This window comes from Pelecanus crispus, chromosome Z, assembly GCF_030463565.1.
Source record: "Pelecanus crispus isolate bPelCri1 chromosome Z, bPelCri1.pri, whole genome shotgun sequence".
NCBI lineage: Eukaryota > Metazoa > Chordata > Aves > Pelecaniformes > Pelecanidae > Pelecanus > Pelecanus crispus.
In genome coordinates, this window is record NC_134676.1 from 22,365,135 (window position 1) to 22,390,668 (window position 25,534).

A 25,534-nucleotide genomic window follows, 5' to 3' on the forward strand; every position below is an offset into this window, starting at 1 on the left:
AGACTTAGTTGCAGAAATAAAGCTTTATCAGAATGCATCTAGTACCTGTGTAAAGCTTCATTGCTAGAGATTCAAAAAGAAAAAAAAAAAAAGGTTATTTTTAGGAGTAGAAGAATATTTTTTTCTGACAAATATTTTATCCTAGGAAAACAGTGTGAGCTTGTGCTATCAGCTATGGCTGTGGTCTATCGTTATGTCTAGCATTAAGGTTGGAATAAAAGGTACCTGCTAATGTTGGACTAATACTGGATAACAGTGTGTAGCCTAAAATTAAATACTAGCCCACTGGAAGACTTTGGACTTTGAGCTGAGATAAGGCTGCCTAGTGTGTCAGGTTGTTCTTCCTTTTTTTTAAAAAAAGACATAAAATATCCCCCTAGATATTCAACCATCTCCCTCCCTCCCTCTCTCTCTTCCTCTCTTCCTCTCTCTCCCCCCCTTCCTCTCCCCCACCCCCATATGGTTTGTATTCTAAAAACAGAGTCTTTTTGTCAGCTCTAAATGGACATGCTGCAATAATTACAGCACTAATTACACTGTTAAAAGGAAAATCTATCAATGTTTCCATCAGGCCTTCTGTTTTTCAACTATTTGCTCCACACAAACTTGGACTACAATCTTAGCTAAATAGTGCTTAAAAAAGAAACATTGGTGGCTCATACTTAAGTCAGTACAGAATTAAGCAGTAGCTATGTTTTCCAAGTGCAATATGTCAGTCTTTTTGGCTAGAAAAAAGGTAAAGACTAACATCTTTTTCTCTTTTGTTAATGAAGAAGTGGCTGCTAGGAAAAGCAAGAGAGAACTGTATTCCTTTTACAAAGATTTCATGATTGGGACTCGTCCTGGACAAAGTTAACTGTTGAAAGTCAGGCGTACAACTTTAAGAACAATGATACTTTGTAGGATATATCCTCTTTCATCATCATCCTGTTCAGAAGAATGGGACAGCTCTGCTAATTATCACTCAGAAAAGTGGGAGATTAAGAAAAGAAGTCTGGAAGACACTTAGGAATACCACCATTTCAAGAAGACAGAATTTATACAACCTGACAATTTTCACATACACTTAAATTTTAAGTATGTTAGCTAATCTTACACATTAAAGCACCTTTTTTCCAACCTTGTGGAGAACAAAAATATACCATTAACAGCAAAGCTGTATTCTCCAGCCACACGTATTCTAAAATGAATATGTTTCAGTAATGCTTTTGTCTTTTCAGAAGCAGTGAAGCAATCAACTTTTACTATGAGAAAGTCTTTCTGAAAACAAATCTGAGGTGGCGTATTTACATCAGTGTAACAGCACAGTTCTCTACAAAACAGGAGAGTGGATTTCCCCATGATCTTCACTGGAAACTTGGCATACATAGGTATTGGACTATGAACTGAGTTAAGTCAAACACGGATAAGATTCTTGGTTGGTAGAATGACATCATCCATACTTCTAAGTCCTTAAAAAAAATGTGAGGAAGTAAAATTAAATCTAAATTATTCATTATGCTCCCAAACCTTTCTTGAAGAGCAACTACACCTCTAGGGCATTTGTGTTTCAAAAAATCCATTTGAATTTATATAAAGTTCTCTAATCTTGTTTATCTCCTGTTTGTTTTCAAGGTATGGAAAACTCCAAGGACTTAATCTAGCTAGTACAGGAAGAAGAAATGAAAAAGCAAGCATTTTATATGGACATGCAGAAGTACAACATTTGCTTGATTTTTAACACAAAATTGTCAAACTCAAAACTGTAATTAAAAGAAAAAAGCTATGTGTTTAAAAACGTGGCAAGTTACTGGAGAGCATTCCATGAGCACAAATGAAGGTTAAATTGAGAGTACATTACTTGCATGAATTATTCACTGAGAGCTAAACAAGGCACACTAAGAAAGGAGTTTTCTTGCTAGCCTTGAGCTGTCAGGAGGTTTGGTTGCTGATTTAAACTAGTCAGCTAGGCTCCCGCTATAGACAACTCTGATAGGTACTTGCTGGGGTAGTCTATTTCCATGATTCAGACATCTATTTTAAGACACAGAGAACTGCTCCTCACAGCTGTCTGACTGTGGACTGTGGACTATGGCTGACTGCCTATTTTACATTAGAAAGCTAGATTTTTGGCGATTCAAGATGTACTTGAGAAATCCTATGGTACCAGCCTAAAAGCTATAAGCTTCTATAACTTGATTTTGTTTTCCATCTTCACTCTCTTACTTGTAGCAGTTGAACTGAATGTAGATAGCATTAAAAATTTTGCTTTCATAGATATGTAAATTTCAAAATATTTTAATATTTGGCCTCACATCTCATCATATTTGGATTGCATGAGAGATTAACAATGTCAAGACATCACCTCCCCAGTCCGTAACTAATGTAGTAACTATCATGGTTCAAAAAAGCTACACCTCTGACCTCTCACTCCTTCCTCCCCAGAGGGGGGGAAAAGTAAAGCGATCAAAAGGAATATAAATATGGTACATCAGCTATGCCTACCACTTAAAACTTATATATAAGAATGACTTCTCCTGAATACCCAGACATCTGGAAGGGGAGATACAGTGTGTTCTCATGTTCACTGATTCTAAATTTCTCCCCAATTTATGGCTAATTTATTAGTTCTATCTGAATTCTTTATTTCATTTTTATCTGTTTGAATTTTCCTGTATTAGACAACATACCAGGCATAAGAAAAGCATGTTGCAGAATAAATCTCAAAGAAACTGACAGCTACAGTGACTGTTAAATACCACCAGGGATGACAACAGACAGAAACTTCATGTTGTTGTGGATATATAAATTGCATAAATTGGATGCAACCATTTCAGTATTGCCAATGCAGTGCCACATTGGACATGGACAATGTGCATCTTTCCTCTTTGCCCTTCTATGAGTAAAACAGATACTCTCTGTGTAACCAAATTCCTGAAAACATGTCACAGCTCAGCATATTATATAGGTTTCCATAGAAGCGTATTTATATGTAGGACAGCAATTCTGAAACTAGCAAAATTTTACTTGATACTTACTTAGTGTTTTCCTTTCACATACTCTAATGATAGCCTTCTAATATAGGAAATCAATCTTTTCTCTTTTTCTGATGCTGTCCTTCAGTAGTTGATTAGCAAAGCTATCTCTGTTTTTAATCATTGAATCCAATCCAGCTAACTTCCTTCTAGACATTTGCTGCAGTGTTAAATGCAGAAGATTCTTTAATTTGAAAAAGAGGAAAGGCACCAAGTCTTTCTCTTTCCTGACTTAGGGTTTTTTTGTTTTTTTTTAAATAAAGGCTGTTTGTCAACCTTACAACACCATATGTCCTAAAAAAAAAATATCATCAACGTGCATTGCAATGGGAAGTCCTACCTGTTAATTTCCCTTCTGTGATTGACACGTCTGCAATTCTATTACTGATGTACTACTACAGATAATTTTCAATGATGACAAAGAACTGTTCAAATCGATTAAGGGGCCTGGACTTCACTCATTCCTTTTCTTACAAAAGAGTACCTCTAAAACAATACAGATAACCAGGTACCTCTCAACTTGATATCTTTTTAAAGTTCCAACACAATAAAACCTAAGTATCAAACTGTCACTTCTTTGAAGAAATACAAAACTTTTCTCTCTGCTTTTTTATAAATCAAACTCATTGAAAATAACTTTTCCTCTAAATAAATTTTCCTTTAGAGGAGTATGCTTTTTCAGATAACATAACTTTTGTCATGGTAGCTTTTTAGAAAGCTTAGATTTACATGTTCTTCACAAGAAGAGCTACATGGTCATGACTGTTACCCGCTGTAGAATAAATTATATCTCAGTTGTAAAGTACAAAAGTTAAAAAATGTTATGCCAATTATGAGTTTTGTCCTGTAAATAGCTGTAATTCGGTTGGTCTAAACCTCACAGAATTTCGGTATTTAATTTGCTCTTATATGAATCAATGCTTCAAATGGCCTCCTCCTGGCCAAATCCTGTTTTCATTCTCCTCGAGCTCTGACAGATATTGAAGCAAGAAGCTACTCCCTGACTCTTTGCTCGTATTTCAACTGTGCTGCCCAGCTGAAGTCGTCTTCTTCTCTGTTTTACCCTGCATCTTCTCCAAAGTTAATTCCATAGCCCTCTGCTTTTGACATCTTCTTTCTTATCCACTATCTTAAACGTATTCTTAAATAGTTTTAAACACCAGGTTTATGTTGAGGAGCCATTATGTAGCCTTCTGTATTAAATTCTTACCTCATTTTACCTAGCCATACTTCTCATACCATTTTCTGATATTCCCATACAAGCAAAATGTTAAAACTGAGCTTTAAATGAGCGTTATCTCATAGGTTTTTCTGTTGCATGGATAGCACTCTCACTCATTCATGCTATCCTAAAATGCTTTCAGCCTCAATCCTTCATTTTGGCCAAGCCAGCCTTGATATATCTGATTATCATTGCTTCCACTTGGATAATATTGCTAATAATTATTCTGTCCAGAGTCCCAAAACACAATCAGACCTTTATTCCCCAGTGGATTTGGCTGGTATCACTTCTGTCCTAGTTTTGGCTGAGATAGAGTTAATTTTCTTCCTAGTAGTTGGCATAGTGCTGTGTTTTGGACTTAGTATGAGAAGAATGCTGATGTTTTAGTTGTTGATAAGTGGTGCTTATGCTAGTCAATGACTTTTCAGCTTCCTATGCTCTGCCAGGTGCACAAGAAACTAGGAGGGGGCACAGCCAGGATAGTTGATCCAAACTGACCAAAGGGCTATTCCATACCATGTGACGTCAAGCTCAGTGTATAAACTGCATGGAGTTGGCTGGGGGGCAGCAATCACTGCTTGGGAACTGTCTGGGTATTGGTCAGCGGGTGGTCAGCAATTGCATTGTGCATCACTTGCTTTGTATATCATTATTATTACTGTTATTATTATATTGTTATTATTACTACTACTATTTTACTTAATTTTGTTTCAATTATTTAACTGTTCTTATCTCAACCCAGGAGTTTTCTCACTCTTCCGATTCTCTCCCCCATCCCATGTGGGCAGGGGGAGTGACCAAGCGGCTGCGTGGTGCTTAGTTGCTGGCTAAGGGTTAAACCACAACAAATTCCTAGGCAAAAAGACTGCCGCATCTTTCTGGCTCACTACTTCAACAGTATAATTCCATTTGTATGTCCCTATGTATGGCCCCTTCTTGTACGATATTTATATTTTCTACATAAATTCCATTCTCTTTAAGACATTTTCATGTCCGCTGTATCTATTAGTTTGTCAAACAGTTTACTTTAGTCCGACAACAAAGACTGCTTCAGTCACCAATTTTTTTATTCTTTCACAAGCATTTCATGCTTTTCATGCAGACTTTGTGTGCAGGGAAAAAGACCCCATCAAATTTCGTCGCCCCTCAACCTTCTCTTTTAAATTACTCCTCAGAACATGCTCTTCCTAGAATGGCCAGAGAATGGCCATGTCTGATAATGGCTAGAGAACAACAGCTTGGACTTCTATTTTGTATAAGCTTGAGTAAAATCCTAGGCTTGCTGTGGTCATGGGAATTTTGCTACTTCAGTAGACTCAGAGCCACATTGTCTACATTTTATGGTAACTACCTCTTCTCCAAACACAGTTGTTCAAGTTGCCTTTTTACTAGTGTCATATTTCTCACAAAAATCATGAGCTCCTTGGAGGACTGTCTATGCCACACCTCGAATCTGTTTCGCACATGCCTGAAACTTGAGAATATTCCAGAAATTAAGAAACAGTTATAGAATCATAGAATGCTTTGGGTTGGAAGGGACCTTGAGAGATCATCGAGCCCAACCCCCCCTGCAGTAAGCAGGGATTGAACCTGTGAACTTGGCGTTATTAGCACCATGCTCTAACCAACTGAGCTAACCCGGCTGGGTTATGCAAGGGCTAAATTAATTTTAAATTATTTTAAGTCTGTGTGAAGCTGGTCACAGGTACGGTGTAAAATTAGAGTACATGTATTAAATTGTGTTTGGTGGTTTCCATTTTATAACTGATGTCCTTGTGCAAATAGAGATTTATAGTATGCTGTATTGGAAAACCATATTTAATGATTTTATAGAACTTTACAGTAAAAATGAATCTAAACTGCAGCAGTTATTATTTAAAGCTACTTAATTTAAGCAGCATGTATAACAGATTGTGCTCGCTATTCGTTGCTTTAGAGACCATCTGGGCTGTATTTCGGTGTGTTTGCATGAAACCTAGAAAAAATTGAGTCAGCATTTTCGTTCTACTGTCAGCATTTTACATGTAACTTTGAAAGGTGTTTTGTTTGGTTTCTGTTACATGTCCAAGGGAAGGTTAAAAAATAAAACATACTGGGTTGCAAAGACCATTCTGAATGTGAAAGTTTACATTAAAATAATTGATTCATTTATAGAAAAATTCAGAAAGATTAAGATCTACAAATATTTCAATAGTAATTTTTTTTCTTTGATATTCATAAAGAATTTTAACAATTCAGAAAACTATGTTATATTTGTTAAATACTTTAAAGATTGTTGAAGACTACTACTGACATTAAATGGCTGTAATATCTTTTAAAATGTTCCATGCTCATAGGCACATATTTCGTAACTATTATCTAACTCAAGCTACCATTCAAAATACACTGGCAGTTTTACAAATCACAGCAAGAGGCACATTTCTGTCTCTGGAATATGAAGTTATAAAACGCTGAAATTTATTTTTGCTGTTTAAGCAACGTCTATATACGTAAATGAACTCAGTCCTGCAAAGTCATGTCTAGCTGATCAACACCCAGATAAGGTGACATTTAAGAAGAGAAAAACTGGCTGAGATTTTTTTGCCCTTTTGTTTCTCTCCATCACGTTCTGTTATTTTGAACAAGAACACAAATAAATTATTCACTTTTGCCTTTTACAACTGAAAAAAAGGTCTTGGCATATAAAACATTTCTCAGTTAGGATACCATTCTTGCAAAGATGGGGAGCTGCTAGAATTTTTGCCTAAAAAGTTGTCAATCTAATACATATTGTGCTGATTGCAGTTGAAAAACTATGACTTCTTCAGTGTTTATTTTAAATTGTATTTAACAGTGTTAATGAATTTGATAATTTTAAACAACAATAATAATAATAATAATTTCAATATTTGAAGCTCAGTTATCCTGATCTTTCTTGTCCAAAGAAGGTCCTCCAAACAGTGCATTGGAAGTTCTCCTAACATACGGTTTGCATCTGCACTGTTTTTCCTTCTAGCGTAACAGTTTCCCCACTCAAGCCCTCTACTGATTACTTGCTTTAAGACCCTTAGCCAGATGGTTCAAAAAGTCATCATTTTAGAGAAAGTTCTGGGCAGAAATCTTTCTTCTGAAAAGGCTTACACAGAAGGAGATGATAACAACCACTAATTCTGCCAAAAATCTTTCTCAGAAAGGCACCTAAGGAAAATAAAGACTGAAGAATCTTTCTAATCTTTAATAAATTTTCAACTATCTAGAGAAAGAGAATAACCTAGAAACAGAAAAACATTATTTAACTCAAGCAAATTAGAAACCCATTTAAAAGTCACAGCTACTAAAATGATGATTGCAGTCCTCAGCTTTGCAGTTCATAAAGGATTCACGTCCTCTTTTCTGAGGATATGCATATTTTCTTAATACAGGACCCCCTCACATGCACAGTCCCAGCAAATCACAGAATGATAGAATCATAGAATTGTTTAGGTTGGAAAAGACCTTTCAGATCATCCAGTCCAACCATTAACCTAACATTACCATGTCTACCACTAAACCAATTAAGGGTAGAGTAGCAATTTCATGCTTCCTGGCTTGGTGGCTAGAACATCTGTGGCTTCCTTGCCTGACACAGATGTGTGCCAGGCTGCACACCACTGGAGGCTCAGAGGTCTCAGGGAGGAGGGTGAGCTCTCAGGAATGCAGAGAGCACTTTCAGAGGTCTACTCATTCACAACCTTGTTAGTGATGACCATGTATTTCTGAAATGTGGGCCAGCAGCTATTTGTACCAAAACAATGTCTGCTCTTAACTTCTAGAAGAAAAAGGATGTCAGAGAAGGATTGTTTTGGTTTTTGAAATAAACCAAGGCAAGATCTGAGACTATTCTTCTAGGCTCTGAATCCAAGTTTTCAAAAATATAGATACTGAAAATGAAATCTGTATTACCAAAACCCCAGCATTTTAAATGTGTTAATTTTGTAAGTTCATGATCAATGCAAGACATTTCTAGAGAAGTCAGATTTGCAGAAGTGGTTGTCTTTCAAAAAGTGAGTTGGCAGTACTAGAAAAGGGGAACAAAGTTTGCGTACACAATCCTTTCATCTAGATCTAAGAAGCAGTAAACAAAAGACTAATACGAATTAGAACCAAATGTGTTCTTAATTTAATCTAATTCTGTTCATTAATTAGATCTAAAGAAAAAAAATGCAGTACCTGTGAAGAAGATGCTGGAAAGGGAACAAACAGCAGATCCATAGAGAGCAAAAAGAGAGAAACAGCATCTATAGAATAGGAGGTGGCCAGTGGGAGGATGGGGAAAAGATAAGATTGAAAAAAGCAATGTCTCTGTGGATTCTTTGAATTTTAGTGTCCAGTAAAATAACAACTTTTAATTCCCAGGCTTGCCTTTTGAAGGTATTGCTAGGTGTCCTTTGCCTGTCACACTGAGGGATGAGATAAAACATGGCTGCTGTTGTTTCTGACCTTCCTCCATTGCTTCAGAAAGATGACTCTAGATTGCAGAACTTGTGTATTTTGATTCATGTTTTCTACAATGACATCCAGTGCATGCGATAAAGTATATTACACTAATGAGCAGATGTAGGATCTATGGATTTTGATATTTCTGTTCTGAAAGGTATTCATTGTGGTGCCTTTGAGATGTGTTGGCCTTCGTAATGTATGAAAACATTAAAACTCTGCTTGTGGGACTAAGAATTTTTCCTTTCTAGCTCAGTCAAATCCTTCTGGTTTTGTTTTGTTTTCTGTGAATGCCTTTTAAAATAGGCCTCCTTCAGCTCAGTGTACTAAGATGGAGAAGGGGTTATCAGAGCATTAGAGAAAAGAAGGAGAAAAAAAAATGCCTTGGAGCTTTAGAAAAACATGAGCTATTTCCCTGACACAAAGTTCTCTTCAATTCTTATCAGCAACTGAAATCTTAATAAAAAAAAGCCATTGAACATCGGAATAGTTAAATCACTTTTCTAAACAACCTTAAGGCCTCTCCTATAATACAGTCATCCTTTCACCCTTTACAGATCCTGGTTTTGGTGTAGTTTTACTTTGAATATGAAACTTATTTGATGTTTTATCTCTTGCAATACATAGTACTTAAAATTAATTGAGTCTTTCTCTCCTGCAGTGATTTATCCACAGACATATGGAACTGATAGAATTTCAGTAATTTTTATCTGTGGTGTAGACATGAATCTGTAGTTTAAATCTGAATATGCATGAGAGTGCCACATTCAAAGTTATCCCACTTCAGCTTTTTTAACATAATCCCTATTGATAAGCTGGAGCAGCTACACTGGAGGAACAGAGTATGTTGCTCTTCCCTTGGTACATATAACACTCAAAAAAGTGACCTGTTTTCCCTGAAGTGTGAAACTCGACACATATTATAAACAAATACCACTACTACCAAAAAAAAATAGGCTTTTTAAAATTAGACCTTACAGAACAAGCTCTAATAATACTTTACTTGCCTTTCATCAATTTAGACTTCAGATCTCAGTTCTGCCCCTATTGTTTATTTCCTTATCCGTATCTGAAATCAGTCTGGGATCTCTTTCAGGCTTGGCTGATGGGATGTTATTCCTGAAGGACTAAGCCCTGCTACAGCAGACATGCCTATTAAGTACACAAAGTGATATTTAACTGCTCAATACATCTAGTTTACATGACAGATTTTACATACACATACTGATTTTTACTCTGTTGCAACTGATTTATAAATTGAAGTTGTTCATTGCTAATAACACTTTCCTGTTTCATTTTGCATTATAACTTCAGCAAACACCATCTCTATGTTATAGGAAAAAATTAAGCACAGAAAAAAACCCAGTAAACTGAGTGTTTATATACATTGGTAGAGAAAAAAGCAGCACTAATATGTTATGATACTTTTTTAAAAGTCAGTTTGCAGGAAGAGTAAGATAGAAACCTCACCTAACAAATATGGCAATATGGTTTTATTTAAAAATATGATAACTATCACCAACAAAAAATACAATAAAAAGTTAGGAATTAGCCAAAGCATTTGCAGCTTAATTAACTAGGTTTGTATTTGGATGAACAACTGGAGACCCTCTTCACATCTCAGGGGCGTTTCTTTGTTCATTTGTGCTCTGCTGTCACTTTTTTCTCCCAACTTATAAAAGTTAGAAATACGAAGATATCCATACTCTCATGTTATCCATTCGAATTTCATGCTAAATGATTGTCAAAACTTCTTACAGTCCTGGCAGTTTCCTTGGTTTTAATAAGACTGAATTATTTATTATGGTATGTCACTTTCCTGACATCTCAGCAAGATAGGTTCAGTTCAATTCAGTTAACATGATTTCACATGTATCTTGGAAACTATTTTTCTCTGTAAATTTGCTGGTATAATTAGCAAGAAGCTGAACTATCTCAGCATTTTTTTTTTTTTCTGAGCACTATTTCATAATTTTTTACTACTTTCTCACCAACCTGCAAGTCTCAAAGTTGAACCAAATCAAACAGATGTCGAAGAGCCAATTCCTAAAAATTTTTCCCTGTACTTCAGTCTGTCTAACACACTGGACAGTAACATCAGTGTGCTACAGAAGACTGTTCATGAACTTCAGTGCATACCAAATTACAAGTAAAATGTATGGTTGTTTTTATAGCATATTTGGCTTCTGTATAGTAGGATCAGGAATATTCAACATCAAACAGTGTCTTACTGCATTGTTTAGTTTAACTAGGCCTCCAGAATTTTTCTTTAGAGGGGAAAAATTAAGTACAAGTTTTGTATTTGAACTAAAAATGGAAAGCAGTAACAACAAAAACTCTTGACTTCCTCACCAGTAAAAACTAACTTTGCATCTCAGAAGGACTGAAGATTAAATGCAAGGCTTCAAGGCGATATTTTACACCACCTGAATTTTACAGCATTGACTAGATCACTTTGCAGCAGTGCAAAGAAGGAGGAACTCAAATAGTACTGTTTTAAAGCACCTACTGCTTTTAAGTGCACAGACCTAAGGGCAGATGTGGAGAAGGAGTGCTGTTTTGGTCCTATGAGTTGATATTCCAGGAAATGTCAGCACTTGCAGGCCACTTTGGTGACCTGGACAGTACGGCAACTAAGTTTGTAAATTAAGTTTCCGGTAACATTACTTAAATGGTATTTCTTTCATTACAAAGGTCTTCTTTAGAAAACCTTTAAACTTCTGCCATGTATTTGATTAAAATTAATTGGAGTCATTAACATGTAGTTTATACATTCTGAAAATCTGTCAACAAGAACCACAAACAAAATCTTTTGTCTTGATACTAAATTCACTGTGGTAGTGTTGCTTTGAAAAAGAAATGAAACATGCTTCTGCAATTACAGTGGCTGTGACAGAGAGCGAGCTGATAACCAACACTGTAAAAATTTTATTAATATGGTTTGAGGCCTGGAAGAGGAACTTTCTGCATGGCAGCACCACTGGCCTGCCATGTTTATCTACAAAACAGCTAGGGGTTTTCCATAAAATTTTCCCTGAAAACTGTAATGAAGCTGTTAAATGACTCTAATCAAGGTGCTGCTTGCTACTGGCAACTTGGGATGGCTCTGACCTATGCCTGGCCATTACACAAATTATTGGTTATTTATTATATAAACAATTCTAATAGGTTAATTTATATTCAGAGAAGGGGAATGTATATCTTGATCTCTTGAACTGTATCCATGAAGGTAACTTAGTGGGCAGACTGTCACCTCCAGCAACTCCTGTTCCTAAAGGAGCTGCAAATCTTGTTTAGCTAAAGACAGGTGTTACAGATCAAAAGGTTCTAAGGCAGCTGGGAAACAATTTCAGCCCTGCAAAAGGGAGAGATAAAAGAACTGAGCTGCAGCAGTATGACGCAGTTTTTGCTAATGATTGCTCAGACCGTGGTTGTGTATCACTGTAGTACACCACCTCTTTCACCTGCATGCTTTTCTACCCCAACAGTTCTTTTTTCTCTCCTTTCCACTCTTTGCCCCATATTTTTCTGTCATGTAGCCAAATCAAAGTTGGGTATTAAAGCTGTAAAAGTTAATTCTGTGACTCCTCTGAATTTTCTGCAGTTACTAGTTTCTTGATTTGCAGCTCTCAGTCCACAGGTATTAAGATGCTACTGTGCAACCCAACCTTTGTAGATGAAAAATAGTATCAGGCTATTTTGAATTTTAACTTAATGGGATATTGACAAAGCCTAAGCAAATCACAAGATTATTAGAAATACACAAAAGAAAGACAATATTTTCTTTATCTTCCTGCCAAGTATGAAAATAAACAATTTTTCCATAAATGTGCTATGAACAGAGTGTTACTCTACTAACAGTAAATCAAATCATAGTGGTATTATGTATACTTAACGACACAACAAACAGAGAAAAAGTAACTAAGCAGGCAATTTGTTAGCCAGAAATAAACTCCAAAAACGTGGCAGAAATTCTGCCATGGCTTCAATTAAGGAATAGGAATAGATAACAACTATAATGACAAACAATTATTTAGGTTTACATAAAAATATTGAATATAAAAATGTTCCTAAACTACAGATGTAAAATTTATTGAAGAAAAAAATCCCTTTCCTTATGTGGAGCCATAATGTCTTTCTAACAGTACCCTCATATTTCACTTTCCTAACCTATCCAGTATAAATGCAAAAATGATGCTGCTGCACCAAATTTAGGATAAGATCTGTAGGAATTCAAATGCAGATGCCTAAGGATGCTTTACATTGTTACCATAAACTGCTTTACATTCCTTTACATGATTACTATGACTCCTAAACTGGCTATTTTAAGGGAAGTGACTTTGTCTGTAAACCCGAAGAGCTGGCATGAACAAGCTTATGTCTTACTGAAACAGTGTGTACTTGGAAGCAGTTTTACTCTTACCCTTTTATAGTAACAAAGTGCATGACATTTAACAGTGAATTCAATGTTCCAGGATCAAAAAAATATATGGTACCAAAAAGAAATGTTATCTAAACCATTTAGAAGTATCATATGTAATAATATTTACAATAAATTGCTAATAACATCCATTTATTTCTCTTTATCAAAGTTAAGAAGCTGGCAAACTGCAGCTCCATGAGACAGTTTTGCACAGTAATAAATAATTTTCACTGACATTCTCTGACTGCTTTTTATCCTCCTTCATTTAAACTTATATTAGCTATTATAAACATAATCAAAATGACAAATTAATTCAAAATGAATGGTCCAAATCATGAAATATCTTCTTGGTCAAAGATCAACTCTTCCTTTGAAAGGGTGAAGAGAGTGCCAATTTAGCAAATCTCTCTCTCAGTGGAGAGAGCACAGCTTTTCCAGGATTGTCTGCGGCTTTTTTTACATCTTAACACAGTCCCATTATACAAGTGGGAAATGTACATCTTGAAAGAATATCAGGGAAGAAGAAGCTGGTGAGTTTTGCGTGCTAATAGCTGCCTGGGAATCCCTTATACTAACACATAACAACTTTCCACTTTGAACTCAAGGAAGAGTAGGGCATTGTAAGGAGCAGTCCGAGTCACGCTTCCACCCTCTGTGCTCTGAAAAGTAGAATTTTAGATAAATAGAGTTTTCAGGGTGTGACTGTCAAAGTCACATTATCCTGCCCTGCCAACCTCTGAAATGTTATTTCCGGTCTCACAAACTAAGGTATCTTCCTTAAAGATCCTAGAGTCCAGCTATTAGATGAAAATCTCACACTGCATCTTAAGAAAGCTCCTGGCTTTTCTGGCTTTGGGAAACCCTTTTAGATTTAACTACTTGTGGACAAAAAAACCCCAACTCAACTTTTTAAACAAACTCTTGTGATTCTCCAAGGCATAATTAAAAACAGTTGGAGTTAACAGCACGGTAATATGATCAAGCAGAATATAATATAATCCAGTAGAAAACTGATCAGTTTATTTTGATGGAGCAGAAAGGGTTTGGAAGGGTTCTTGGTTTGGAAGCTACCATGGACCACCTGAGCCCTGGACCAAAGACCTCTCCAGATGAGTATTCTGGAGTATTCACATTCTGCTCTGGGGAGCAGGAGAGGCTAGCATTATGGACACTAGCCTTGTCATGCCAGCTAGTCCCAGTTCACCAGCTGGAAGGATTCCCAGGCTGTTTTATTCACTGTGTAGATACAACCAAGGAAAAATCAGGGCTCTCACATGTCACTCACTAAAACCAGTCTAGCTAGCACTTTCTGATTGCATCAAGCTACCTCAAAAAGAGCTTTCACATGAAAATTTTACAGAAACATACAGTTTTTGACACGCAGCATGGATAAGACAATTATATCACGGTATGATTATGTGTTTAACAGACACTGCCTGGTTTACTACATATTCCCATTTAAATTTTGTATTGATTTGCAGGCTAATATTTGGTGTATTTGGAAGTCCAGACTGAAAAGTATGCACAGCATAATTAAAATTTTATATCTTTTTATGATAGTCTAGCAGGAATAGCCAAGCAGGAAGAACCATGACAGCAAAACTTAAGCCCTTGGTGGATCACAGCAGTATCTGTTTCTCTGCATGTGACGATGAAATTTTGTCTGTATCTTGAAACAGATCTTTAATGAGATCACACTACATTTTGCTGTTGGCCCCAAGTATAAATTAGTATATCATCTGTGTTATATCATTAATATTCTTATCTATAAACAGTAAGTATTATTTTGGCATTAAAATGTGGTCATATTTGCACTGCAAAACCACTCTGGCTAGAATTCCTTCTGTTTTCTATGATCCCAAGCAGAGTTTATCAGAAAACAGAACTACATGTATTTTTATGCCAAATTTGGATAATCCTCAAAATATGCCATGTTCCAATACACACTGTATGGTGTCATGTAGGAAGGAGCTTAAACAGAGACTGTGGCCAAAAGGAAACATGGAACAAATACAGTTTGCAACTTACATGCTCATTATGACTGCATGATTCCCTCATTAAGGGAACCATCTGGATGCCGGGATTAGTGTTGAGAAACTACAAGAATGTTTCTTTTTTTTCTATTTCAAATAGAAAAATATCTGTAAAAATCAGTATTTTGTTTCAGAAGGCTGACATGATTAACCACACATGCCAGTATAACGTAAGCTTCTTCCTGATTCTCACATGCCAATGATGCCTCTGTTCAGGAACCCAGCACTTCTAGGTATCTCACAGCAAATTCGTGGGAGTGTTTTCCTTAGACAATGTTCAGAAGAAACTTAATTTTCTCCTCTGCCACCGGTAAAAGCTTAAGTCAGTGGATTTTACCTCTACTGTTTTACAGACATACCCCAGTTTTCAAATTATGAATTTACTGACTGTTCAGTCTGCGGTTCAATGGAGTGCAAATGATGTTGAAACGTTTGGCTTGGCTTCTAAAGCATGATATAAACCAGATGAACTTTGCTGCTTAAAGCAGCTGATTTGTCTGCTTTTCCCATTTAATGTTTGCATGACTGTATTCTTTTCCATTTTCTTTTTATTTTACGAGTAAGAGGAGCAAAAAGCAAGGAAAAATTATGTAATTGGATGGTTACCTAGACCTTGACACGTTTCACACACTTAGGAAAACCAAGTAAACATAAGAAAATATCCACACCTATTAGTGTTGTATGAATTAAGGAAAAAACCTGCGTAATTTGCATAGTGCTACATTTTGTGTCTGCCTTACACCAGAGGTGTCTAAGCAGCAGATCCTGCTCCATCTGCAATATTTTACTTGGGAATTATGAGTTCCAGGTACTGCCACATTTCAGTTTATCAGAAGGAAAAGAGAACTTTACATTGAACAGAACAGACTAGAGTGTTTCTAATTTGAAAAAAAAAACCCACCCCAACCACAAAACAAAACGACCAACTCTGATGTACAGTTCCCTAGGCATGCATTCCCCTTTGGACGGGATGAAAGCTTCAGCCAGCCAGCCATCTTCCTTGTACTCTGTACACCTAAAATGGTCATATACAGAAGCAGAGAATTCATCATTTAAGAAACTGGCAAACTTTCCCTTGGAGCGTGAACTCCCTGTGTCTTCTCCGCGGGTGAGAGGCTTCTCACAGCAGATCTGACGTGGGCCAAATATAATTCCTGACAAAGCAAGTGGAAAGAAAGTCATTGAAGAGTGTCAACCTGCCCAAGCACTTTGTTTGGTGCTAGGACTTCCGTAGTGCCTTGTTGCAAGGGCTGCAGCTGCATAGTCTGGAAAAAGCTTGGGGAAGGAAAAGATGCCTCCAGATGAAGTGTCATGAGGACAGTGAAATATCTGATATGGCTCGCTTCATAGCAACTGCGGATTAAGTTGGAATCACAGAGTAACTCATAGACTATATTAGAGTAATACATATATAGCTTGAGCTGGAGTTATTTTGTATTTTTCTTTTTTATATTTGGCTTTTTGCTTCACCTACATCTGTTATAACAAAGAAAATATGAGGCCTCCCATTCTCCATCTGGAGGCAATTATATCCCATTTAAGTAGTTTTGCTTTCTTCCATTTTAGGTTTCTTCACTAGCTAAATAACTTCAGCTAGGGTTAACAGGAGTTTATCTGATCCTGCTTGGGAGAGATGATAGATATTCTTAGGCTTTGCTGTTGTTTGTTCTGCTGTGTCATTTTGCTTTTACAACTTCAACAGAAATTTGTACCAAAGCCTGTGAAAGCTAAGCCACTAAAGAGCTGAGTATTGACTGGAAATGTTGCAAAGGTAAAATAAATAGAGGAAAGCCAAGTTCATGTGGACAAACAATAAAGTAAGTACTGTGTATTCAGCTTCTTCCTGGCAAACTTCTGATAGCTTGCTCACTTTAATGTAGGATATATATACACATGCATACTGTATATATAATATACATCATATCATGACCAACTGTATAAGTATGTTGCTGGGAAGCATCTGTCTCCTCCTACTGCTGAGACCCTGGATTTCTGCAGTAGCCTGGATTCTGGCAGCTTGCCTGAAGGACTTTCTAACCTCCTAAGAGTCAGGAATCCTGAAGAAGAGAGGCTATAAAAAATCTAAATCAGATTTTATATTTCATTATCTTAAAAAAAATGTTCTTCCCATATAAATTTATGTAAAACTGGCTATTCATGACAAGAGATTTTTTTTTCTTTTAGAAATGCAAAATTTCCAGTGAGACTGAAATTCTACCTCCTGCAATGACCCTTGTTGCCTTCACTCAATACTTTGTCCTTGTAAACTTCTCTCAGAGGAAAGAGAATGGGCATACGTGGAACAAGAGAAAAAGTACATAGTAGTGGAAGCGAGACTATTCTAACAAGGTTAAAAACATGGAATATCTAGTCTGGCCAGTACAGACACTACCAGGTATTTAACAGAATGGGAGGTTATTGCTCATGACTCAAAATTTGTTAATCAGTAAATCTGTTAAACTACATAAAAAATGAGATAGAGGGTAATAATGGAAATGTTATAGTAAAGACTTAATTAAAATTATTTTTCCATGAGAATAGGAATATTGTAATTTATCTAGACCAGGTGTCTTCATCAGAAGCTCTGGGTTTCTAGTTACTCTGCATTAGAAGGAACGTTGCAATAGGAGGAGGGCTTAAGAGATCTGCAACATGAATGATATGGACACAAAATTTTTCCATGTGAAAAGGGGCAGTGAAAATATAGATTACTTAGAAAGCTGATGAGCAAGACTGGTATACAAATATACAAAACAACAACTAACCCCTTAGCAACATAAGGCCTCAATACTACCTATAATGTTCCAAGGCAAAAGACAACAACAGAATGAAGAAACTCCTGCACATCACAGAGGGTTCACCTGTGGAAGTGAGTGTCAGAAGATACTGCTGAAGCCAAAAATTCAGCAACTTTTTTATTAAAAAATTATCAAAATTTGGTGTGAATAAATAAAATATCCCGCCTTGTTAGAGTAAGCAATACACACAGTAAGGAGAGTTCTGGAGTACTCATACATAGGGAACTACTGAAGATGTTGAGGAGATGCTCCCTTAAGGAAGATTACGCTGTAACCACCAGGTTCTGTTCTCTCTCAAACGTTTGCTGCTGGCTGCTGTCACAGACCAGGAGCTGGATTAGCTGGCATGGACCACTGCTGTGATGAACTATAACAACACCCCTATGGCTAAGGACACCAGACGGGTGTGTGCGCGCCAGACCCTTCCTTTTTTCTTTTTTGCCTCATGAAGAAAGGCACATGAGAGCCTTAAATTACCTTTTAGCATATTGCAGAAGTTTTCAATTAACACTCACATACGGCTTTCATAGACACAATTGAAACATGAAATGACCTGTAGATCTTAGTGGTTTCTGGGGCTCAGAAATAAATTGTATTTACTAGTTCCAATAAGAAATTCCGGTTGCAATTTCCTTTGCAATAAAAAGAAGATGTATTCAGATCCACAATAGTTATAAACATATTCTACAGTGGCATAAAATAAGCATTTTTAGGTTATCCCTCTACCACTTTTCTTCTTGTTAAATGCAGTATCTAGAAATTAATTACAACATTTTGGCACGGTACATGCTGAACTAGCGTCAGCTTGTTCCTGCTGTATTTGGTATCAGATTGAATGATAGTTCTATTTATAGCGCTCCTAGAATTTGTTATACATCAGGGAATTGCAAGTCAGATAGTCCTGACATTAACATAAATATCCATGGACATCTAAAATTGGTAAATCAAACTGAGTATTTCCTGGTGTTTATGGTTGGTGTAATCTTTTTCTGCATCCCAAGGGATTCTAATGTCTGCTCCTAGACTAATCTGGAAGTCCAACTTTGTATGGGGATTGTTTCAGCCATGAACAGCAAAGCCCAACCATTTATTTATTGTAAACCATAGCAACACTAGTCATCATAATTCACTTCACTGTGTATAAAAGAACAATTCCTGGTGGTTATTCATACAGGTTCTGGCTCAGCATCAGTCTAGGCTGCTAGAACTTTCTTAAGCATAAATTGGAAAAAAACTTGTTGATAAAATACCTATAGATATACTTCAGTTTTCTGTTTATTTCACTATAATTAAATCACTTCCAAGGCAGTAGGAAGAACAACAAAATCCCACAGAATAAGCACTCAGGTAACACTAGTCCAAAGCAGCAATAAGAAACACTGATAGACTCAACCTGTTCCACTGTGATAGACTCACTTGACCTATCCATGTGAGGATCAACTATGTCTGAGAAATTTAAGCAAAAGCTGAAACTTTTGAACATGTTACTTGTCTTCTGTTTTTTTTTTTCCTGCTGTTGGTGACCTGTGGACTGGGACTTGAATTTCTGAGGTTTTAGGAAATGGTGTAGAGACTCTTTATATTTAGTCATTATCAGGGATTCTCTAGGCAGTTTTGTCAAGGATGTAAGTCTGCAGCAACACCAAGAAATAAGTATGATTCACTTGCACCTGCTTTCCTATTGCTACTTAACCTGACTAACAATATGCCTTGCTATTTTGCCACTTTTCCCAAGATTTCAAATCAGCATAACCAAATGTTTGAATTGGGTATGATGGTATTTTGGCATGCAGATTTATCTAAAATAAGTCTGAGTGAGACTCAAAACATCATTTTAATGGTGACATGGCTGTGTGATTCATCATGTTCACTAGAAAAGTCCACACTTATGCATTCGAATATTTTATTTCCCAGACAACATTGGATGACTAGTCAAAAAGAACCAAACTAGTTCCAGTGTGTGGGGACTCTAACCCCTAATAAATAAAATAATAAACTTTAATCTGGTTTCTACCCCCTTTTCATTACAAGGCTTATAATAACAAAAAAGTTATAATATTACACTCTGCTCACTAAGAAAGCTTTGACATCATTAAGAAATTCCCTTAGAGAAGGGATTCCTGAAAATTGCTGTTTGAGAGAGAGATTCCACTTTCCAGCCCAGCTCCTGAGAATTTAGTGGCTTGGAGTACAATTATCTGGCAGGAGGGAATCTGCCTCCTTACGTACGAATGCCACAAGCAGCTGGCTGCAGAAGTGGTGTTGGCAGTAGCTTCAGCCACATGACCGTTCCTCTGGTCCAGGGAAATATGCCAGATGGCAGCCAAAGAAGAAAAACAAAAAGAAAGCAGAGGAAGGAACAAAAGAAGCTCACATAAAACAACAAAGAACCTTTCTTTCTGTTCCATATGAAGATATAAGTTTCATGATTACTGTCTCAGGAAGTGTATCTTCATAGCTAACCAAACGAAAATGTAGTTCTGACACTGCAATAATTTAATTAACTTATTAATTCTTTGATTATTCAGTTTAATGCATACTACTGCCAGTGTCATTTCTCCATATAACACCCATTTTACTCCGGAGCTTACAATCTCTACAAAATCGTCTCCAAAACCAGGTTTTACTCAGCAGATTTTCACTCTTGAGTTATTCACAAATCCTTAACTGTGAAAAAAGACTTAATGACCAACCAGACAATCAGAGCAGATTCTGCTGCCTCTGGAGAATCTTCTAAGTGGTCCTGAGGACCTGTCATTAAGTCAGTGGGAGATGTGAGTGTTCAGCATCTAGCAGGATTGAATGTCATATAACTTGTTCTTATTCATACACGTGCAGGAAATTTTGATAGGTGTTTTAGTTCCTTGTCATCCATGTGTGATAGGATTTAGAGGTCATAAAGAAGGTCTCTATCTGCTCTTCAGAAGTCTTGGGAGACTCTAAAGTGTAACTGTGCTACTATTAGGACTCAGTTTTCACAGTCACGTCTAGTGGTATTTTCCTGAGCAAAGCTAAGTGCAGCAGGAAAAACAATTCCTGCCTGCATTTCAGGAAATGAGATGTGCTTCAGTTTAGAGAGACTCAAGGCTTTAAAAATTAAAAAAAAAGGAAAAGAGGTAAGCTTGTCTGTGAGTTCTGGAAGCATAATAAAGATAAACAAATCTTTTGTTTGTATTGGACTAGAAGAATGTTCATCCATCAGAGAGCAGGATGGGCACACTTCCTCACAAAACTAAATAACTCTCCTACTTCTTCAGCCTGCAAAAATATACTGAAATTGTGAAATGATTTGGTGGTGGTCTGAGTTTCCTTATCTGTGAAATACCCACTCCTAGCCTTGGCTCTACATCTAATGCTGTGAATACTTGCATTTCTCGTGTATAGTGAATTGTAAGTGAACCAGTTTTTTTGGTCTGCTTTCCTATTTTTGTTCAGTACAAATTGCTACTTTAAGCTATGGTTTATTTGATGGGAAGGGCAGAGGAGGAGGAGCTCTGAGTGACTGCATTGCATTACAGCTCTTCCTAGAAAAATTGCATTGTCTCAAGGCATATTTTTTTCCTACTCTGGGAAAACTTGCATTAGCCTGGCTCTTCCACCACCTTTTGAAAGATGCAAACCCCAGCACTTATTAATCAGCAAAGAAACTCAAATCACTAATTGGCTACAAGGGGGCATCAATGTATCACAGAGTCTCCCCAAAATGAAATATGTAAATTAAAACATAATGGTCCATTTAATCATGGATTCTGAGTATCCCACAGAAGAAACACTATGCTTTTGCCCAAAATGTAGCAAAAGAAATTTTAAAATCATGGCCAACTTCACAATTTAAATTAAGATTATGAAGTAGAACAGCATGGTTTGCTAAACAATGTTCATCATGGAAAGTCTGGACAGTACCATCAGTTATTCAGTTTTAGAAACCAAAGCCCCTTGACATCAGATAGTTGAGTGACGTGAGCAGAACTGTCAGTTGACATAAACAAGGCTATTAAATTACATAGGGACTGGGTACTGTAAAATTCTGTAGTAGATTTCTAAATATAACCTACAGTGTGAATGGAGCCATGGCAGTGACATGGCAATATGTATATGAAGGATTTTTAATCCTCTTCTCAGTCAAAAGTTACAGTTAAATTAAATAGTAACAACAAAAATGGCTCACATTCAATAATACAGCTGTGACCCATTTTATAAAATGATCTTCAACCTCATGCTAATCCTTTAAAGCTCCTGAAAAACAAACGTATAACACTTTCTCCATGGCAAGACAAAGTCCATTCACACCTCTGGACTTTAGATAAGAGTTCCTTGCTTTTTATTTTTATTAACAACTTCTGAGATTATTTTCACTTTGTTAGATTAAAAAATTAGACAGTGTGCTATATTTACATAAGTTAATAATCAAAATAATCAGATCCTATATTAACATGCTACTTGAAATATTTTTCTTTTTGCTTCTGAAACATTGATATAAGTTTGTAAAAGAAACATGAGTAGCTTTCTTTAAGCAAAAAAATCCATGATAAGCAGATTGCCTTAAGAGAATCTCAACTGAATTGTACGAGCTATTTTGAACTATTGAAACCATCTTTTTATTCCTATCCAAATCCCTTTAACTGTTATTATTATTTTTAGTCATAAAAGTAGCTCCCTCTGTATGAACAACCTAGCTTTTGCAAAAGAAAACACCGAGAGAAGTTGGACTGTACCTAGCCAGATTTTTTTACAGTATTCACATAGACAATGTTTGCTATTGATAATCCTACATAAAGCATTTAGTTTCTTGGGCATTTGGTATTGTACACGTGTACAAATAAATGTGATTGTTGCATCAATTAAGATTAAAAAATTATCAATAAGATGTATGTAGTAAGTTCTTCAATGCATTATATACGAACGGGAGGATCTTAAGAACTTTATACTTGAAAATGTATATTGCATCTATTGTAGACGAAAGCAAGGAAGTTGGAAAACAAGTATTGGTTCAATTGTAAAAAGCAGTATGATAAATAATGGAAAGCATACTTTGCTATTGTTATTTTTAAATAACAGCTAAGGAAAAAATAGAATCTGTGTGTTTTTCTCGTTGATTATACTTACTTGTAAAATGTTAAATGCAAAAATATTTAACAAACATGGTTTTCTGGTTTTCAAAAGCCCCTCAACTATACATATTAATTCAGATTTGGTATGCTCTATCATTGTGTTGTATTTATGACTAAATATGTTTACTTACAATAAGTACTGATAATATTTAGAATTAATATTTTTATAAGAACACTGACATAAATGTTAATTTACTTTTCCCCCAACTTCGAGTGCAAAAAAGATTCAAAATTATTACTTGCTTGAAAAGTACAGTTTCATAAACTTCCATGGTCACTTATTCATAATATTTTCCAATCACACAGAAACAATTACTATTTTCCTGATATACATGCTCAGCAAAGTCTTTACGAACTGAAGAGAGTCACAATTAATACAAGATATTTCCAAATATTTATATACTACAATCCTATACAAGAATAAAAAAGAGCCCCAGTTGCAACTATTACCACTGTCAATTACACAACAAGCCACTAGAATAGATACCTGTAGGACTTCAAAAAGCGAAATCTCATCTTATTTCTTGGAGATGGACGAGGGATATAGGCTCCAAAAGGATCCCACAGAGAGGCCATTGGCAAAGTTAATTGTAGAATCGTCTAAAAAATATATCCCTGGGGGAAAGCGGGACAGTTGTGCTGGAGGTGCCCTGTACTAATCATGAAGCACTTATAACTGCGTAAGGGAACGTCCTTTTCCTACGGTATGCTTTGGCAGAGATGTGGCTGGCTGAGAGCACAGGATAGAAGGGATAACTGGGATTTCGTGCTGCATGAGACTTGCCCTTTGCATGAATGTTTCCTATATTCAGGGCTCTTATCGCATTATTCAAGTGAGAACTCTTACGGTAAACCCTTGGATAGTTATAGCAACCACTAAAGAGCACAGAACTGTAGAACTAAGGCAGACCAGAAATAGCCAATACTCTGATTATCCACTGCTGCCCAGACAAAGGCCTTCAAACTCTTAACAGTCTGCTGAAAGTATTTTTAATGTGGATTATATTTGAACAATCTGTTTTGCCTGGCATCAGATTGCAAAGGAGTATGCAGAAAAAAAACCCCAAATCCCTGAAAAGAACCCTAAACCAAAATCCGTTATGTCCCCCAGTGTGTCCCCCCCATGGCACAGTAAGGAGCTAGTAACCAGGGAGTAAAACTGCTATTGAAAACATGCCCACAAACCCCTCAATTGCCTCTTTATTTAATTCCTAAGTCTCTTCAAGTGTGTCTTCCTTCCTCACAGTTTCTAAAGAGATCAGTTTATAACATTAAGTAGCTTTTCTGAAAGGGCTTAATCATCTATGAGAGATCAGCCACTCTAAGAAAGTACGTCTCAGACTGGTAGATAATTTTCAGGCCTCTTGGCAGCTTTTCTCAAAGACATCACTCCCCGTACTGAATTACCGCCAGTGACTTTGAGAACTGAACTCAGTTCCCTGCTAGCTGGGGTCATTCCAGTTCGGTGTCTTTTTTGTTGTTTGTTTTGCTGGTTTGGGGGTTTTGGGGGTTGGATTTTTTTAAATTATTTTTATTTGTAATTCCAGCTTGTCTAGCGCTAGTAGTATGGAAGGCAAACAACAGCCTATGATTCAATTCTGACACCAACTAAGGTCATGCCAGCGAGGCTACCATTATTTCTTCTACCAACTCTGAATGTGGCTATGATGTCCCAGTACTGGTAAGCAGAGGATTCTCTAATTTAAGTGATCTTTGAAAAAAATATAACCCAGGTATTTTCATTTGTAAGAAACGTGAGGGATGAGAAATTGCGTATTCACCCAGAGCAAGGTTAAAAATGAAAATTTAGGATTACTCAGGGCTCTACGGGAAGAAGTCAGAGAGTTAGAAAAATAAATTCCCAGGGATAAATTATGTCTATTGATCAATTATCTGATGAAATGTACTATTTTCATTGTAAAGAGTACTATGAGAAACCACACTTTTCAGAAAAATTATAAATATATTATAACTGGGTATATGTTGCTCTTTGGAGGAACCATCTTTCTTCTGTTACACTGACAAATGCACTACAGGGCCAAATGACAATCAATCTCTTCACACCATGAAATAAGTTTTGAATATATGGGATTCATAGGTAAATTCACTGTTTCCAGGCCAAAAGTCGTATTATTTTTGAGCAGGTTAAAGAATATAGTATATAATTAAACTATAATAATATTTCATCTAATTTCCACAGGAATTGAACTGTGATCGTTTCAACAATGGTTTGTAAGGTGCTCTCTGGGTATCATAAGCTATAGTCTTCTTCACAATCATGAAATCATTAAAATTTGAGTGATTAATAGATCACTTTAAACATACTTGAATGATGATGGAAGTATTGACAAAATCAATATTTCCTCTTCTGGCAAATGAAACTAAGGTAGGCTGCATTTTTATAATTACATCCTAAATAACTTAATATTGTCAGGTATGTTTCCTTTTCAGATTCTGTTTCTAAAAAGGATTTTGTAC

The 25,534-nt window shown here is 36.3% G+C and overlaps 1 protein-coding gene across 4 annotated transcripts in view; it reads right to left on the bottom strand.

Moving 5' to 3' along the window:
- The window catches only part of PDE4D (phosphodiesterase 4D), a 424,494-nt gene that overhangs the window by 166,552 nt on the left and 232,408 nt on the right, over positions 1–25,534 (bottom strand). The window contains exon 1 of one of the 4 annotated variants that reach the window (XM_075727018.1): positions 23,544–23,647. The exons of the other annotated variants lie outside the window; for them this stretch is intronic. Within the exon in view, the coding sequence (XP_075583133.1) occupies positions 23,544–23,632 (89 nt within the window). The 5' untranslated portion in view covers positions 23,633–23,647. Of the gene's footprint in view, positions 1–23,543; positions 23,648–25,534 lie in introns of those variants that run through there. 4 annotated transcript variants of the gene reach the window in all.